The 18313-nt window shown below is 45.4% G+C and overlaps 1 protein-coding gene across 1 annotated transcript; it reads left to right on the forward strand.

Moving 5' to 3' along the window:
- The first annotated feature begins 2407 nt into the window (after positions 1 to 2407).
- On the forward strand, positions 2408 to 18135 carry LOC311106075 (zinc finger CCCH domain-containing protein 4-like). The gene is made up of 14 exons (XM_084148371.1): positions 2408 to 2516; positions 6389 to 6683; positions 6835 to 6942; positions 7065 to 7344; positions 7441 to 7646; positions 7814 to 7898; positions 8102 to 8247; positions 8411 to 8512; positions 8679 to 8790; positions 9017 to 9126; positions 9250 to 9680; positions 9779 to 10068; positions 10241 to 10489; positions 15142 to 18135. The coding sequence occupies exons 1-14, from the start codon at positions 2476 to 2478 to the stop codon at positions 16806 to 16808; spliced, it is 4122 nt and encodes a 1373-aa protein (XP_084004497.1). The 5' UTR covers positions 2408 to 2475; the 3' UTR covers positions 16809 to 18135.
- Positions 18136 to 18313: the final 178 nt, after the last annotated feature.

An 18313-nucleotide genomic window follows, 5' to 3' on the forward strand; every position in this document is an offset into this window, starting at 1 on the left:
CCATCTCCTGATGATTTTTTTCATCTCACTGTAAGACATACGCATACCATCATAGCATGGGCCTACCAACAAAAATGTAACAGTGGAAGAAATGAATTTATGACATTTTCACATGCAGTACTCAGACATTCTGTGAGAGGAAATTACTTTTAAAACGTGATATAAAGCTATACATTTGTTAAGTTTCCTATGGCAACAAAAAACATGAACAATGGAGCCTATACCTGATCCTTGGTTTTATTTTATTGTGATATGGCAAAACAGTTGAACCAACCAATCAATCTAATTAATGAAATATAATTGGTTAGTTGTAATTTGACTGTGGCATTAATAGTGAATTATAATTGGTACAGGATATGCACTACATACACAGGCTCGGAGACACTTCACCATCCACAGCTACCACCAATATAGTCATGCCATGGAGAGGGAACTGAGGGCCAACTAACTAAGAGAAAAGTAAAGTGAACTTGTTGAAATTACTGGACAAGCAGCAGAATACCTCAATGTGCCCTAAAATCCAGTCTCCTTGCCTGCAGATATGCATATACATATGCCAAAGAGTGCTCTTTCACAACTGCTGAACGAAGAACGTTCGGTTATTTCCGTGACAAACGTATGAGAACGTAATGTTTATGTCGTCACGTTCGGAATATCCCGCCCCCTTCTCTTTGGAGGAGACAGTCAGCCATTTTAAGTGGATGAGTTTCATTTTACAGCGCAACTGTAGGACGGAGAACCTCAGGACACAATTTCAACCTATTTCTCTAACAACTGTTAGTGGGGAATTGACTACTATGAACTGAAACTCTTCCTAAAACCATTAACAAGTACTGTAGATCCAAGTTAAGTGACGCATAAGCCAGTAGAGCTGTAATTTTTTTTGCACCTAAATGTAGCTAGAGGAAATGGCTGTGGAAAGCATGACTGTCCATCCAAACTCCCCAACAACAACCAACCACGAACACAGTCTTCTCACTGACGAAAGGTCGAGTAATTCTACAATCATATTTCTATCAAACTATTTATTTGTCCTGTGCTTTTTAGGCATAAAAAGCCCGGGTTTCTTTTTCCTTTTTCTTTCAAAGGGATTAAAGTCGCCTTTTTCTGGGGAACAAGTACAGAGGTAACGAACGCCATCTTGAAACGTTGCTCAGCGCAAACTGGAAGGTCAAATATGAACCTGGGATCTGTTCACTTTGAATAAGTATTTCAAGAAGTTATTTTAAGAAAAAATACCATCAGTTCAAATAACTGATCCAGCAAAGTTGCATCCCCATCAAAGTAGAGACCGAATGAAGAAAAATATGATTTTATTGCTTGCTAATTGTCCACCATTAACTTAACTAGCAAAAATTCATTTCTGAATAGATGTCCAATTAGTTAATGTCCAAAACGTTTTTGAACACAAAAGCTTTGCAAAATTGAATTGCAAAGAGAGGGCTAGCTAACGTTCCAACTCGCTAGCTAGTTGGCTAGCTGGCTGCCATCCGTGAAAAAAAGCCCGTTTGCAAACTATCCGCCAAGCCAATAGGGCGAATTTAAACAGTTTCCTAATTAATCATTACATTCTAGGTTTTTCAGGTCAGATAAACGATTTGATTAATAGCCAGTTGTTGGACATCGTATGTATTTCCTTTATTAGTACTCCAGCTATGTAACGAGGTGGCTAACTAGTTACGCTAGCTAACTACGCAGTTTATTTCTTTGCTAGTTAGCTTGCCAGCCAATCTAGCTAGTAAGCCAAGGCCGCCATTGTGCCTGCCTTTTTAGCAACTAACTAGTTATGTTGAAAAAAAATTGTCATTGGAATTGATGCAGATTGTCAATTGTCACCCTATATATATGCGAATAAAATTAATTGGTTCGATTAGTTAACGTTAGCTAGCTATGAAGTTCACTATTGGTCCAAAGTCTAACGTTAACTAAGCAAACTAGCTAGGGATTGATAGAACATTTAATCACTAACAAATTGCTACAATTCCAAGGCGTGAAATTGATCATACTAACTAGTCAGCAACAATGTAACAAAAGTGATTGTACAATTATTTTAGTGTTCTCATCTCCACTTGAAATATGTTTGTGCCACCCATTATTTTTTGTTGTTGTAATTACTAGATTTGTACATGAATGGATTTTCAAAAATTCACTTCCATGCACGTTCAGGAAAATTGCCGAATTTCGTGCCCCTATAAAGTTTTCCCATTCTCTCTTCTCAGGACAGACTGCTATTTTACTTTAGATTGTTATCCCAAACACCCACCAAATCCCAGAACTGAGTTGAACGTTTGCAAAGCATTTCAGATGTCTAAAAAGTCAAGTAAAACACAAACGTTACCTGATTGCCCTGTCTGTCTTCAGCATCCCCCCAACCCAACCCAACCCAACCCCCAACCCCCCAAGTTATGCCATTCCACAAACCCTAATAATAAAGTGGGGAGACCACTATTATCTTCCAAAAACTTTTTTGGGGAAATGGTCATACCAGTGCTTTTGAGTGAAGAAAACCTCTCACAGTAAGTACTTCCCATCATTTTGATAAAGGCCCATTGTTTGTAGTTTAATTCATTATTAGGGAACTTTTTCACCCTTTTCATTAAGCAGTAATCCTGTTGTGATGATGCATGAATAGTATTGTAAAATGTATTTGTAAGCGAAAACGTCAGTTTACATTAGTGATTGGTATTTTCAGTATTAACTCAGTTTATGCTCTTGGAACCACATAGTGTGTGTCCAGTGCGCACACACAACTTTATAGCAACTGTAAAGGTTGTCTTGTTTGAAGTGTGATTATCCAAGCCTATCCTTAGATTGCGGATGATTTATTTTTATTAGGCTATATATTTGGATCCAACTGTAACTTTTTTCTGTTCATAGTTCCTTGGCATTGTTCCTTGGCGTAGAGTAGACTAGAGCATTATCAAATTGGCAGTAGTGAGTGCTGTCATATCCTGACCCTTCTGTTGTTATTAGAGTGATTCATAATTTTTTTGGGAAAATCGTGATGTAGGCTATAAAACCCAGAGGAGGCTGTTGACAGGTGCTTTGCATTTGCCATTTAACACATTTGTCAGGAAATCTGACCTGCCTGACAATATCATTTTCATATACAACTCTTTATTACAGTAATGTTAGAAACCAAAACCCCTGTAACCTCCGTTTGAAATAGGCTACTACATAAAGAATGTTGTAAGAGTAAGTTTTCATTCAGTACAAGACAAGATGGATTTGGCCAGACCCTAACATATCTTTGCACAGCTAAATGGTTAGGCATACATACTCTCAGCCAATGGGAGTGCAGTGGTGGAAAAATCATCCAATTGACATAAAAGTAAATATACCTTAATAGAAAATGACTCAAGTAAAAGTGAAATTCACTCAGTAAAATACTACTTTAAATATACTTAAGTATAAAATGTAATTGCTAAAATATACTTTATAAGTATCAAAAGTAAAAGTATAAATCATTTAAAATTCCTTAAATTAATCAAACCAGACGGCACCATTTTCTTGTTTTTATTTATTTACGGATAGCCAGGGGCACGCTCCAACCCTCAGACATAATTTGCTGTACAAACGAAGCATGTGTTTAGTGAGTCCGCCAGATCAGAGGCAGTAGGGATAACCAGGGATGTTATCTTGATAAGTGTGTGAATTAGACCATTTTCCTGTCCTGCTAAGCATTCAAAATATAACCAGTACTTTTGGGTGTCAGGGAACATGTATGGAGTAAAAAGTACATCATTTTCTTTAGGAATGTAGTGAAGTAAACGTATAAAGTTGTAAAAAATATAAATAGTAAAGTACAGATACCCAGAAAAACTACTTAAGTAGTACTTTCAAGTATTTTTACTTAAGTACTTTACATCACTGTGGGAGTGGCACACCTCTGTAGAAGTATAGGTTGGCTTGGCTGGCATCTGAACTGAGCAAAATCATGATAAAGCATTTTGCTTGTCCGCAGAATACTCAATATTTGTACCTGGCACCCCACTAGGGAAAGGGGCCAGGAGTCGGAGCTGTGTCAGTAGAGCCTTTGTTCTGTGTATGTGTCCATGTCAGTCCATAGAACCTCCAGCAATGCAAAGCTCTGCGCTCATCAAGAATGGCCTCCTTGTGCCTCTTGAAGGACGTGAGTGTTTGCGTGACTGCCATGACAGATATTGATTTAAGGGTTGGTTGTGCTGAGTTAAATTATGTTGACTCTATTGTTTTATGCCAGGTTGTAAAACCATGCCATTGAGAATGAAGGAAAAAAGGGTTTTTATCAACTTGCAGTTTTAGATTAATTTGGTTTATTTAAGAGTGACTAGATCTAGGGTGGCAGGTAAGGTAGAGAGATCTATATCTGGTCCCGCTCTGGCTGAGAGTAAACTTAGGATAACTAAACATAATGAGGAGCAGGAGACTTTAGTAAGACCCAGAAACCCCCGGGCCCAGTAGGATGTCATGTCCTACATAGGAAGTTAGTATGTTGAGGATGTGGTGTGAGTATAAAGAGAGATCAGTCAACATTTATTTGTGTCAATTGGCCTATAGGCTTATGTCCACAGATTGGGTCTGTATGCTCAGAGTATAGTCTATTCTATAGCCTACATCTTACTCCTTTTACTACCCAAACCATTTCTGTGTACTTTGGCCAAAAGTCATAATTCGAATCCAGTCTGTATTTGAATAATCAAATAAAGGCCTAACTTGTACCATTTTGAAGTTAGGCTATACCAGACACTGAAAGCGAGACTGTTACTCAAGCCTGCTCTGATCAGTGTCAGCAAATATCCGTTCACTCTGTAGGCAGGACTCGATGGCTAAAGTGACACTTCAAATGGACATGGTGGTCATATCCTACTTCTCACCACCACCACACATGCCTTATTGTCACGCCAATGTATTTCAGTAAATCATGTAATGGCGTCTCTGTGTGAAACTACACCTTGAAATCTGGCAGGGGAAAAAGTGACTGTTTCTGATTTCTTGTTGTCTGTGTTCTCTAGCTACATTTAGGCCTAGCTATTCCAGTTGTAATACAGTTTTGACCGTTGCAGTTTCCTGTGTAACGTTTGAGATCTGAATTGGTTGTTGGTGAAATATTTTTCATCTTCTTCTTACTGGTCTTCACTGATAAATAGCAGACTGTTTAAGATTATTTTTGTTATGTAAACACTTCTGTCTCCCTGCACAGGAATGACTAACTCGATTTAGTGATGGGCCTATTGCTTTCAAAATGTCCTTGAAATAGTGTTGAATGTTGATGTTGAATCCACCCTGTTAAATGAAGGCCAACGGATTGCCAATGTCCAGTCCAGCAGTTGGGACCTACTGAATCCCCCTCCCCCACCAGTTGCATCATCATAGTTGCATCACTCAACTTTTCCCAGTCCATAGAGACAAAACAGTGAAGCTCAAAGTGGACACATTACACACACATGGAAATGTCATACCTATATTGAAATGCTGTTCACAGAGAAACTTGCTGTTACTGATTGCTGTCCCATCTATTAACTGCCATATAATTTGTTTACCACAGACCACACCCACCTTATCCCTGACCCCCCCCCCCCCCCCACACACTATAACCCAGCTTGTTTTGACACAGAAATAACACACAGCCCTTACACCCTAGCAGTCCTATCTCCAGCATACAGTCAGTAGGCCTATGCCTATGTGATTAATCTAAGAAAAACATGATCTTGCCCTCTGACTTCAGCAGACACTAGGTCCTTCATGTCACCCACAATAACAGCCAACCGTCAACCCAGTCACCCAAACACAACACTCATAACTCATCAGAATGTTACAGCAGAGCAGCCTACATTGTGTCTTGTTTTTTTGTGTGAACGGTGGTGTGATTTAATGTTTGATGAGTTCAGAGAAACGCAACTCTCAGACATTGTGACAGGATAGGATAACAACAGCTGATTGGTCCTGAGGATAACCACGTTATCTCCACTGTTCATACAAACGTACAGAAACGCACAAGGAAACGCCATAATTAGCGACTGAAACCCACAAATTGAATTACTGAAGTTAGAACATGAGGGAAATGACTCCCTCGGCCTATACAAGTTATCAGTATAAAATGTGTAGAACAGGTACACCTGAAGCTCGCCATGTTACCTCTACCATGAAAAAGGAATTATCCAAATTCCCAACCTAGCAGTCGCGGTTGTTAATGCCATTTTATTCCACTTTACTTTTCCCCAGACAAAAAGCTTTGATCCCGTATTATTATTGGCGGGTGGTGGCATCTATGAACGTAATGTTCACCACCCAGGAACCCTCCATCTGTCCCATACTGGGAGTCCAAACATGAACTATGCAGATTAGATCAGAGTGTGGTTTGAACAGCATTTTGATGTCCTCTCTATCTGTTCTCTGTTTGTCACAGGCGTGAGGATGGTGAGCTGGAAGAGGGGGAGCTGGAGGATGATGGTGGAGAGGTGGAGGTGGCAGAGGAGCCCAGCGCCGGGGGAGGAGGAGAAGATGGAGGTGATGATGAAGGAGCAGCAGCAGTAGCAGAGGCGGCCCCCCCAGAGAAAACTCACCGCAGCAAAGAGCGCCACGCCAGCGGCGACGAGAAGGACGAAGAGAAGGCCCGCCGCCACAAGAGGAAGAGGAGAAAAGAGAGGGAGCGGGAGAAGGAGAAGAGGAGAGCCAAGAAAAGACGCAAATCCAAGCACAAAGTAAGAGTGTGTGTTCCACATTCAGCTCGGGCTTTACAGACCCTTCAGATCAGGGATGTTATTGCTTTCTTACTGTTTAGTCTAAAGATGTTTCTTAGTACATTGTCACTCAGCCTATCGCTCTTTCTGTGTTGTGTGTGTGGTGTTACAGCGTCATGCCTCCTCCAGTGATGACCACTCAGACTTTAGCGATGACTCTGACTACAGCCCCAGTGAGAAGAGGAAGTATCGGGACTACAGTCCTACGTACCCCCCTTCTGTAAGTTACCCCATTGCAGTACTCTAAATCACATGATTGAAGATACTTGCTGTGGAGTTGCTAGTCTGTTTGTTACCATGTAGTTACAGTGGTCTAACAATGATTGTTTGTTTCCTACCCAGTCCCTTGGAAGTTACCCACCAGCCCCGTCCTCCGGCCACGGTGGCCTCATGCCTAAGAAGGGCAGCTACGTAAAGATGGACAAGCAAGGCTACGGGGGCTACGGTGATTACGAAGAGGAGAACTACGAGGGAGAGGAGGATGAGGAGATGGGGGATGAAGACTACGATGACTTCACCAAGGAGCTCAACCAGTACCGCAAGGCCAAAGAGGGAGGCAGCGGCGATGGAGGTGGAAGGGGCAACAGTCGTGGGGGCAGAGGTAGCAAAAATGGGGTCAGAGGTGAATTGAACGACCCTTACTAGTTTGCTTGCAGGTTCCCGCGTGCCGTGGAGATGCTGACAGGTATTGACAGTGTTTCATTTTCTTTCTCCACAGGAGGTAAAGGTCGTATGAAGAACCAGCGAGGTCGAGGAGGCATGAGAGGAGGAGGGCGTGGCGGTAGAGGAAGAGGAGGGAGCAGGGGTCGGGGACGAGGGAGCAAGATGGGTGGAGACAACGAGGACGGAGACGGGATGATGTACGGAGGGGGAGGAGGAGGAGGAGGAGGAGGAGGGGGGGGAGGAGGAGGAGACGAGATGGAGGTGAGTCAAAGACGGTCATCCTCTGGCCCCAGATGCACAAACCATGTGAAATGATCTATCAATGATACTGGTGTGTTTGCTAAAGCAGGAAAGTGTTGAAAATCTCAGGAAAGTATATTGTGTTTTGTTTCTGAATTGTTCCTCATCAAGTTGATGTTGTGTTCTAGTATGGAGATGATGACTATGACCACATGGGTGAAGATGACTATGATGAATACTCTCAGTACAGGAAGTCCAAAGACCGTGGAAGGGGTGAGTTGGCTGTCAGAATGTGAAGGATTACCACTATTATTCATACTACACAATACTTAGTAATGCTACTGTAATACAGACATGCTAGGTTAGCTGTTCTGATGTCCTTCCTAAGTAAACATGCTTTGCACCCGATCCAAAACGGTTGCCTGTCTTGTTCCATTGTAGCCCACTGATGAAATGTCTCTCCCTGCTCCAACCAGGTGGTAAAGGTGGGCGGGGGCGGGGCCGGGGGAAACAGGGACGTGGTATGAACCGGGGAGGCCGAGGGAGGAACCGAGGGAGAGGCCGAGGAGGTGGAGACCAGGGTCACGATGAGGACAACAATGGAGACGTGGGGGACATGGGGGTGAGAATAAAACCAACTACAACACCTTACAGACCTGCTCGCTGCTCTGAATGAATACTCAACCTGTACAAGTTGGATTTCTGATAAGGCTTTAAATCTAATAATGCTTGGAAGACCTCACCGCAACGCAAAATAGAACCTGTTTGTTTGTGTTGTGGTGCAGGATGGCGGAGGAGGCCAGCACAACAAGCACCAGGGGGACAAGCACCAAGAAAAGAAAGGGAAAGCCATCTGCAAGTACTACATCGAGGGCCGCTGTACTTGGGTAAGGAAGAAAATCATGGAATTTGAGCGGAGATAATGTTCTTGCCAGGCATTCTCAATAGAATGTCAAATCATTCTTCTAACATATGTTACCGTCAACTGCTTTTTAAAATCTTGTACTAACATGTTGTGATTTTGATAGTTTTATCTCTTTGCCAACTTTCCAGGGGGAACACTGCAACTTCAGCCACGACATTGAGCTGCCCAAGAAGAAAGAACTCTGCAAGTTCTACATCACCGGCTTCTGCGCGCGGGCTGAAAACTGCCCCTACATGCATGATATCCTTTACCTGCAGTCCACTTTGTATCAGATAGGACATTTCATACATTCCCTTCAGTGTGTGTTTACAGCTAGCATAACTAGAACTGCCATACTAGGTGTCAAGTTTAGTATAGCCTAAATCAGTGCTACCCCTGGGCCGCTTTTTGAATATCGGGCCTAAATGGCCAAGAGACAGTCTTTGAGTGAGTTCAGGCCATCCATAGTTCCTTAACTCCCCAGCACGTGATTTCCCCTGCAAGCTGTTCCATACCACCGGGAGCTGTGTGAATGGAGACGAATGCATGTTCTCCCATGAGCCTCTCACCGACGACACCCAAGACCTGTTAAATAAGGTGAGCCGTCCTCAAGTGGATTTATACACCACTTTTCTCTGTTTCTTTAACCCTGTCACACTTTCACTCACTCTCCTCTGCGTTAACCCCTTTTGACCACCTTTTCATCTCATGTGTTCGTAGATGCTGGCGGAGGATGCCGAGGCTGGAGCTGAGGATGAGAAGGAGGTGGAGGAGCTAAAGAAGCAGGGGATCAACCCCCTTCCCAAGCCTCCTCCTGGGGTGGGCCTGCTCCCGACACCGCCCAGACCAGGGCCGCCCGACAACTCTGGCCCTGGGGACTTTGGACCTCCTGGACCACCACAGGGCCCCATGTCCCCCAACGGCCTCCCCAGTCCAGGGCCTACCCAAGGGTCCGGTCCCTGTCCTGGTCCCCCTACCCCCTACCCAGACAGTGGCCCCTACCAGGGCACTCCCAACCCCAATGGTCCCCCACCCCCATCCATGGGCCCCCCACCCCCCTGTCCCGGCAATGGAGGGAAGAAGATCCCCTCGCTGTTTGAGATCAAGGTGCAGCCCACGGGACAGCTAGCTCAGAAACTAGCTAATCACAGGTGAGCTTTTCACATCCATCCAAACCTATTTATGTGGCTTTTATAGTTTGAGTATGTACAAGGAACATGGTATAACTCAACAATCCTTCTCGCTACAGAGGTCAGAACCCGGGAACTGCCACAGGCCAAGCTGGCGCCACTGGCCCCCAAGGGCTCCCCGGTGGGCCTGGTGGGCCTCCGCCTCGGTTCCCTCCACCTGGCATGATGCCCCCAGACATGTCCATGGGTCCTCCCCCACCCATGGGCCCTGGAGGACCCCCCATGATGCCAGGCTTTGGCCCAGAAGGGGGGCCTATGATGCCCCCCGGACCTCCTCCAGGGGGTAACTTCTTTGATAACTTCTTCAACCAGCAGCAAGACATGAATATGGACGGGGTGGTGGAGGAAGGTGAGCTGAGCTGATATCGTATCACATCATGAACGAAGCATACAATCACTGTTCGCATCAGAGACTGTTGGCCCTTCCAATATAATTTCAGATTGAATCTAAACCTGTGCTGTAATGTGTCTCTGAGAGTGTTCTGTATTGTAGTTGTCAACCCTCCTCCTGTACCTTCCAGGTGATGACTTCCAGGGCTTTGGAGGGATGGACGAGAAAGAAGGAAGAGGATCGGGAGGAAACCAGAGCTCCATGGGAGGCCCGGACGTCCCCGCAAACGGCGGCTTGGCCAATCAGCAGGCGGGGATGGGCGTGCCTGACTTCCTGCCGCCGGCCCAGCGCATGCTGTTCATGAGAATCCAGCAGAAACAGCAGGAGGATGAGGAGAGGGCCAGGCTGGCCAAGGGGGGAGGAGAGAGGGACACGGAAGGTACGCTCTACACACACACAGACTGTAGACCAGGGGTGGGCAACATGCGTTCAATCATTTTTTGTATATTTTTTTATACCTAAAGGGGTCCTAAAATTCGAAATCAAATATCTAAATGATCCTTGGTCTGACCATTTTAAAACAATTCCATATGTTAGCTTTGTAGACACAACCTCCAGGCTTAGACTCTAGGGGGTTAAAATACACTCCAGGCCACTCTTAAAAAATATATTTTAAAAATGTTATTGGATAGGATAGAGAGAGGAAAGATGGAGAGAGTTGCTGAAATAGCAATGGGCTGGATCGACACCATGCTGCAGCAGTACACTGGAGGCAGTGGCCTAGACCGGCCACCCAGGCCACTCTTGAATGTCTAAAACTAGATAGAAAGTACACTACATGACCAAGTATGTGGACACCTGCTCGTCCAACATCTCATTTCAAAATCATGGGCATTAATATGGAGTTGGTCCCCTCTTTGCTGCTATAACAGCCTCCACTCTTCTGGGAAGGCTTTCCACTGGATGTTGGAACATTGCTGCGGGGACAAGAGCATTAATGAGGTTGGGCACTGCTGTTGGGTGATTTAGGCCTGGCTCGCAGTCTGTGTTCCAATTTATCCCAAAGGTGTTCGATGGGGTTGAGGTCAGGGCTTTGTGTAGGCCAGTCAAGTTCTTCCACACCGATCTCAACAAACCATTTCTGTATGGACCTCGCTTTGTGCACGGGGACATTGTCATGCTGAAACAGGAAAGGGCCTTCCCCAAACTGTTGCCAAAAAGTTGGAAGCACAGAATCATCTAGAATGTCATTGTATGCTGTAGCGTTAAGATTTCCATTCACTGGAACTAAGGGGCCTAGCCCGAACCATGAAAAACAGCCCCAGACCATTATTTATCCTCCACCAAACTTTACAGTTGGCACTATGCATTGGAGCAGGTAGCCTTCTCCTGGCATCCGCCAAACCCAGATTCATCCGTCGGACTGAAGTGTGATTCATCACACCAGAGAACGTGTTTGCACTGCTCCAGAGTCCAATGGCGGCGAGGTGATTTTAGGCTTGTGTTCGGCTGCTCGGCCATGGAAACCCATTTCATGAAGCTCCCGACAAACAGTTATTGTGCTGACGTTGCTTCCAGAGGCAGTTTGGAACTCGGTAGTGAATGTTGCAACTGAGGACAGACTATTTTTACGCGCTACGTTCTTCAGCACTCGGCGGTCCCGTTCTGTGAGCTTGTGTGGCCTACCACTTCACGGCTGAGCCGTTGTTGCTCCTAGACTTTTCCACTTTACAATAACAGCACTTACAGTTGGTCGGGGCAGCTCTAGCAGGGCAGAAATTTGACAAACTGACTTTTTGGAAAGGTGGCATCCTATGACGGTGCCATGTTGAAAGTCACTGAGCTCTTCAGTAAGGCCATGCTACTGCCAATGTTTGTCTATGGAGATTGCATGGCTGTGTGCTCGGGAGTGGCTGAAATAGCCGAATCCACTAACTGGAATGGGTGTCCAAATACGTTTGTATATATAGTGTATGTCGAAATTATAATAGACCTATACGTTTTCAAATAATTGCCCTTTTTCTGGGCCGCAAATTGCTTTTGACAAACAAATCGGTCCGAAAACAAATCTGTGCGGTCCTCCGATGAATTTTGAAATCCTGATGTGGCCCTCGAGCTGCAACTATTACCCACCCCTGCTGTAGACACTGTATTGATGTCTATCATGCTTAGACACTAATATAATGACAAGCACATACAATAACATAAACACTTCTGCTGGGCCTGGTAAACCTGGCACCAGTGGCGGTTCTAGACACATTTTACTAGGGGGGCCAAGGAGGGGCCAGTGTTTAATCAGGGGGGCACACATAAAAAAACTGGCAACACATGATATTCAAAGATTATAAACTTTATTTTACTTTAAAATCATATGACATTTATTATAACACGTATTTTGTACAAGAGTGCAGATGCAAGAGAGATAGTGCCATAAAAATAAAAAAATAAAAAAATAAAAATAAAATAAAAAGTACAGGGTACAAATACAGGGTTCATATTCAATGTGAACAAAACTCCAGGATACAACAAAGGGTACAACAATGTGCCATTTCCTATTTATGGAAGCCCCACTACTGTGGACAGTTGATTCCACATTTTGTTTTAAGAAAGAAAACTTTCTGAGTGATTTATAAACAAAACACACTACCCTGTATCCATTTAGGTAAAATAAACCAAATCAGAAAAGAAATTCAATTCAAAGAGGCTTTACTAGCATGACCATATTGACATACAGTATTGCTAAAGCACATAAACAGGGAAACGTGTTACACATTAACATCCAGTAGTCCAATAGGATGCAGACAATAAACATTAAGTTAACATTCGTTTAAAAGCAACAATCATGTCAACACAATGTAGCAATATGAACAACACTGATGGATATCAGCAACAACATGAAAACAAGAATATTACAGGTGTCTGTGTGTGTGTGTGTGTGTGTCTGTGTCTTTGTGTACTTCACTGTCAGTTGATGAGCAGGTGTACAAAAAAAGGCTTTACAACATATATGGGCAAGTCCATTTAGGACAGCACATTTCCACCATAGTTCACATTAGGAAAAAATGACAGCATGAATGCTCACTAAACAAACATATACTACATATACCTTTTTATACACATTTTTTTTCAGTAATTTTTTAAGAGTGAAAGGGAAGTAAGCAATCGCTCATCATAGGATCATACATATTTCAGTTACAATATTAGTTACAATATTAGTGTTAGTTAGATCATCATGTCAAAGCTGGACCTGCAAAGTCTGAACGACACAAGTGTGCAATGATTGGAGTGATTTTGTTTCTTTTTTTTCTTGCTTTGCTTGTTTTCAAAAGGAAAAATCATAGTTGGTAAAAAATAAAATGAACTTTCGTTGAAAGGTATCACACTGTATAATTTACAAATATCTAAAGAGGTTTAGTGGATGCCATAAAACATCTGTGGAGCTTGAAGATTTGTAGTACATAGATGTTTGGCAGAGATAATTCAAAAGAATAAAATCATAAACTCTATCTAACTTTTTTGTTTGCTGGGGCAAAAAATGACTTTATGTCCCTTCCTCGTTTCATGATAACTATTAGAAGAAGAAAAAACGTAGGGGCATGCATTACATTTTGTTACCTAACCATCCCTCCCTACTTAACACTGGCAGATAACCTGTTGATTACTTTACTAAAAATGTATTTGTTATCGCGATGCAACAGCCAAGACGGATGAAGTTACGTGGTTAACATCACAACATTGTGTAGACCTAGCAAGGATAGCCTACTAACATTTGGATATTTGCTTCTGCTTCGATGAGTTTGCTTAGATATGATTACATTTCTAAACAAATCGAGACCAGACATTTAAAAACTTGATTTGATTTATGTGTGAGGAACAAAAGGAACATGTAGGCTATGTGCAAGAACAACAAGTCACTTATGATATTAAATCGTTTTGCTTACCTTCGGGTGCGCCACTCTAATTTACCCGTGTAGAACGTTGCCGTGTAGAGCGTTGCATTAGTTCCGCTTTTGGCGCTCGCGTGTAAAATAGTTATAAATTCATAATTTTTTATTTGGTCAGCACGGGGGGGCCACAGGGGTGGCCAGGGACATTTCCAGGGAGGCACGGGCCTCCCCCGGCCTCCGTGTAAAACCGCCACTGCCTGGCACGCACCACTATGGGAAATTACTGCAGGCACCATCTCAATTCTCCATAGACAAAACAAACAATTCCCACTGACACAGTATAAACAGTGCATTGGCAGTGCAAACACTGCAGGACTATGCTATATTGATACAGACACCATATAAATACTGGCTAGGGGTCACACTCACCCGTATAGGCTAGGTAGAGCGCATAAAATAGGTTGAGTCGAGTGCATATGCTGTGTAAACCCTGGCTACATCCCTGGCTGGTCCCTGGTCAAAAGTAGTGCACTGTAAAGGGAATAGGGTGTCATTTAGGACTCATAAGCTGATGGTATGATTAATAAGTAGTACGGTTTTAGACCCGAAAAGTGCTTGCGTAAGTCTGTGGAAAATGTACAGTGTTCCTGTCTCCTTTTGTTTGGTTAGAAATTTATATGTGTCCCGAGGAGGCAGGAAATGTCTGTATGACACCGTTGACCCTCACTTGTAACCCTCAGCAGAGTCAACATCCTCTGGGCTCTGGTTGTGTAAGACACTCCCATGGATCAGATTAGTGACTCCAATGGGCCTCTACACCCTCGCTAGGTGGAGCTGTTGGCCGAATTTTGACCGTGGGTGGTTTTATTTGGCACCCCAAGTTTTCTGAGCAAAAATAAATACACCTTTTTGTTTTTTACATAAAAGACTGTAAAAACACCAGGAAATCAGCTCCAAGTGTTCCCATGCATAATAGAGAGATACATGTGATCGTATACAAATGTAAGCAAGGTTTGAAATTATAATGTTTTAGTCAAATATTATATCTGTTTGGGATTCTTGTGGTCAAATTGTAGACTACAAATGATTTGTAATTATGTTCCGGCCCCTGGTTTTCAGTGGTTGTGGTTCTACTTCATACCTTTCAGACCATACGGTTGAAATTATGGATTATATCACTGATTCCTGTTGCTTTATCTCCTAGGTGACTCAGCTAACTGGTACTCCAGTGAGGATGAGGATGGAGGCGGCAGTGTCACATCCATCCTGAAGACGCTCCGCCAGCAGAGCCAGGGACCCCCCAAACCTGAAGGCCCCCTCAGCGACCCCCGCCTCCAGAAAGGCTCCCCAGTGCAACCCCCCATCCGACCGGCGGACCCCCGTCAAGGGGACCCCCGGCTGGCTCGTGACCCCCGCCTCTCCCGGGCCACAGACTCTGCCCAGGCTTTGGACTCTCCCAACCCCTCCTTGGCCTCCACCGTCGCTCCTGCAGACCCCCGCCTGGCACGGCTCGCTACCGCCACCCTCACCCCCAAACCAGACGCCCCCCTGGTGTACAAGCCCCCGCCCCTCACGGCTCCCCCTGCAGAGGAGGAGGAGACGGAGAGGGTTCTGAGGGACAAGCCTGTGCCCATCCCCCTGGACCCCCTGATGGGCATGGCCCTGAGGGACCCGCGCTCACAGCTGAAGCAGTTCAGCCACATCAAGAAGGACATACTCCTGCACATGCCCCTCTATGCTAAGACAGTGACATGGAACCCAGAGGACCTCATCCCCATCCTCATCCCTAAACAGGACCTCCTCCCACTCCCCCCAGGCATCCCCCCTGTCTCAGCCATGGACCCCCGCCTCTCACGCAGCCAGCAGCGGATCCACACGGCCCTCCCCCCTACCCCACCCGTCCCGGCTCCCTCCTTAGAAGCCCCAGCCTCCTCCTCCCTCCCAGACTTTGAGCTGCTCTCTCGCATCCTCAAAACTGTTAACGCCTCATCCGGCCCCTCTCAGTCATCCCCTTCTCTCCCCCTTGTCCCTCCACCGGCTTTGTTGCCGGCGCCTCCTGCTTTGTTGCCCACCCCTGTCGACAAGCCTGTCGATCCTCGAATGGCCCGCAAAGCCACTGCTGACCCCCGGCTCCAGCCGCAGAAATCTGCCCTGAAGCAGCCTTCAGAGTCCCCTGTCCCCCCTCTGACAGTCTCCCCTGCAGCCCCTCCATCCACCTCCGGCTCCTCTTCCCCCACCATCGCCCCCTACGACCCTCGGCTACTGTCAGCAGGTGGGGTGGGCTGTGGAGGGGGAGCGGGTGCAGCTGGTGGCAGCAGTGTACTAAGTGGTATTAGTCTATATGACCCCCGGACTCCTAGTGCAGGTAAACTTGAGGGCCCTGGTACCGCCACAAACACAACCCCCAGCAGCGGCCCTGCAGAGCCCAAGCCCAGTGAGGCAGCGCCAGCCAAGCCAAAGGCCAAGGAGCCCCTGTTTGTCCGTAAGTCTGCCCTGGACCAGCCGGAGCCAGAGAAGAGCAGCGAGCAGTCCACTGACCGCTACAACAGCTATAACCGGCCCAGGCCCAAGCCTGCACCCTCGCCGTCCACCGGGCCCCCCGGAGGTCCTGCTGCCTCTGGCTCCTCCACGGCCGGACAGGGCCCCCCTGGTGCTGCTGAGCAGGCCCCGGCGGGCGTCCACAACCTGCCTGTGTCCTCGGTCTTCAGCATGGTGAAACAGGCCAGCAAGCCCAGCGGTTCCGGCAGTCCCTTTGGTGGGAACAGCCCTGCCCAGCCTGGCGACACCACCACCACCACGGAGCAGGACAATGCCTCTCTGAAGGAGGTTTTTAAAGGCTTTGACCCCACGGCATCACCCTTCTGCCAGTGATATCTGAGCCTATCCACCTGGCTGGTCGAACGTTGTTTTAGACATAAACACTGAACGCATCAGCAAGGAGCGCACTGAGGCGGAAGCCGGACTGGCCACAGACGATGAACGTTTGAACGTGTTGGCTAATCAGATTCTATAACAGACTTTGGGGCCGGGGAGGGAGGGTGTGGGAGGGATATGTCTGAGTCTGGGAAAGAGAGACCTCTATTTTAAAACAAACAGATGTATAAATAAAACATGTATTCCCTAAATGTATTCCCTAGGACAACGAAAACACAAGTCCACAGATTTAAATGGGCTGTACTTCGTCATTTATGCTGCTCCTTGTCCTGTTCATTTTCCTTTGCATTTGTTTGTAACTCCAGTCTCCAAGCTCTCTCCTCTCCCTTTATCAACCGTTCTGTCCAACCCTTTCATATCACTAGCTTTCACTGTGTCGCCGTCAGAAGAATACTTGTCAATCATTGTATATTTTGTAGTCCAATCACAGGCAAAGATAACACATAGAGAACATTCACTGCCACTCCCTCTGCCTGTAGCGTTATAACAGTACAGTATATTATATATGAATACAACTCTTTTGTTGCTTGATTTGAAGTCATTTCTTTGCGCTGTCCATCTGTTATCTGCCAGTCTTTCCCCTCTGCCGGCTGTCTCTTCTTTTTAAATATTTGAGCCCTCTGCTCTGTCAGCCTTGTGTTATCTCTAGCCTCTTCTGTCTGTCTGTTTGTGTGTCGGGGTGAAGCCTATGTCGGCCATGTTGGTCCCACCATCCCACACATCCCTACTTGAGGTTCCACTCACACCTCCTCTCTGCCACTGAGGCAGAACTGTGAATTGAAAACCACAACTGTCATGGGTGTCCGTCTGTCACGTGAGATATGATCATTTTAATTTATTTTTTATACTTATGAGATATCTGCCTCTCCTGTCTCCTCCCTATGTCACATGACAGTTAAATCGAATCATTTGATATTATATATATATATATATATGGAAAGAAAGAAAGAAATGTATTTTCCGCTTGCATTTAAGTGGGATGCAGCCTGTAACCGTGAAAGGAGAGGAGAAACTGACATTCTTTTTTTGTTGCAGGCTCAAACAAATAAAATAAACTCACTTAATTCCATAGAGGTATGAAAGTCTGGGCTGACCTGGCTACACAAGCATCTAGTATTTTTTTCTAATTTTATTGTTTTGCCCATTGCTAAAAGTGACTGCTTTGTAAATTGAACAGTGTCCTGTTTGACGAGAGGTACCATTTTGTAACCGTTCACTGTAGGGGAGGTTGTGAAGTATTTAATAAAGGCGATACGTGATCAACCAGTAACTGACCAGTGTTTCTCGTAGTTTGGTGGGCAGCCTAGGCGGTAGGGCGGGCAGGCGTCTCTCTGGTAGTATGTCATCAACCTGTCATCCTAGTGTTTCCTGTTAACCATGATCCCTGTGTGACTCATTTCCTTACATCCTTACATCTCTTCGCTCCAGGAAGTCCCGTCATC

The sequence above is a fragment of the Coregonus lavaretus genome (genome assembly GCF_964263955.1).
Source record: "Coregonus lavaretus genome assembly, chromosome: 30".
NCBI classification, from domain to species: domain Eukaryota; kingdom Metazoa; phylum Chordata; class Actinopteri; order Salmoniformes; family Salmonidae; genus Coregonus; species Coregonus lavaretus.

Excerpts from the sequence above, each read along its gene's own strand:
- LOC311106075 (XM_084148371.1), top strand. The coding sequence starts at position 2,476 with ATGGTCATACCAGTGCTTTTGAGTGAAGAAAACCTCTCACA. Across the intron at positions 6,943-7,064 it reads GTCCTACGTACCCCCCTTCT|TCCCTTGGAAGTTACCCACC; the intron begins GTAAGTTACCCC and ends TTTCCTACCCAG. Across the intron at positions 9,127-9,249 it reads CCCAAGACCTGTTAAATAAG|ATGCTGGCGGAGGATGCCGA; the intron begins GTGAGCCGTCCT and ends ATGTGTTCGTAG.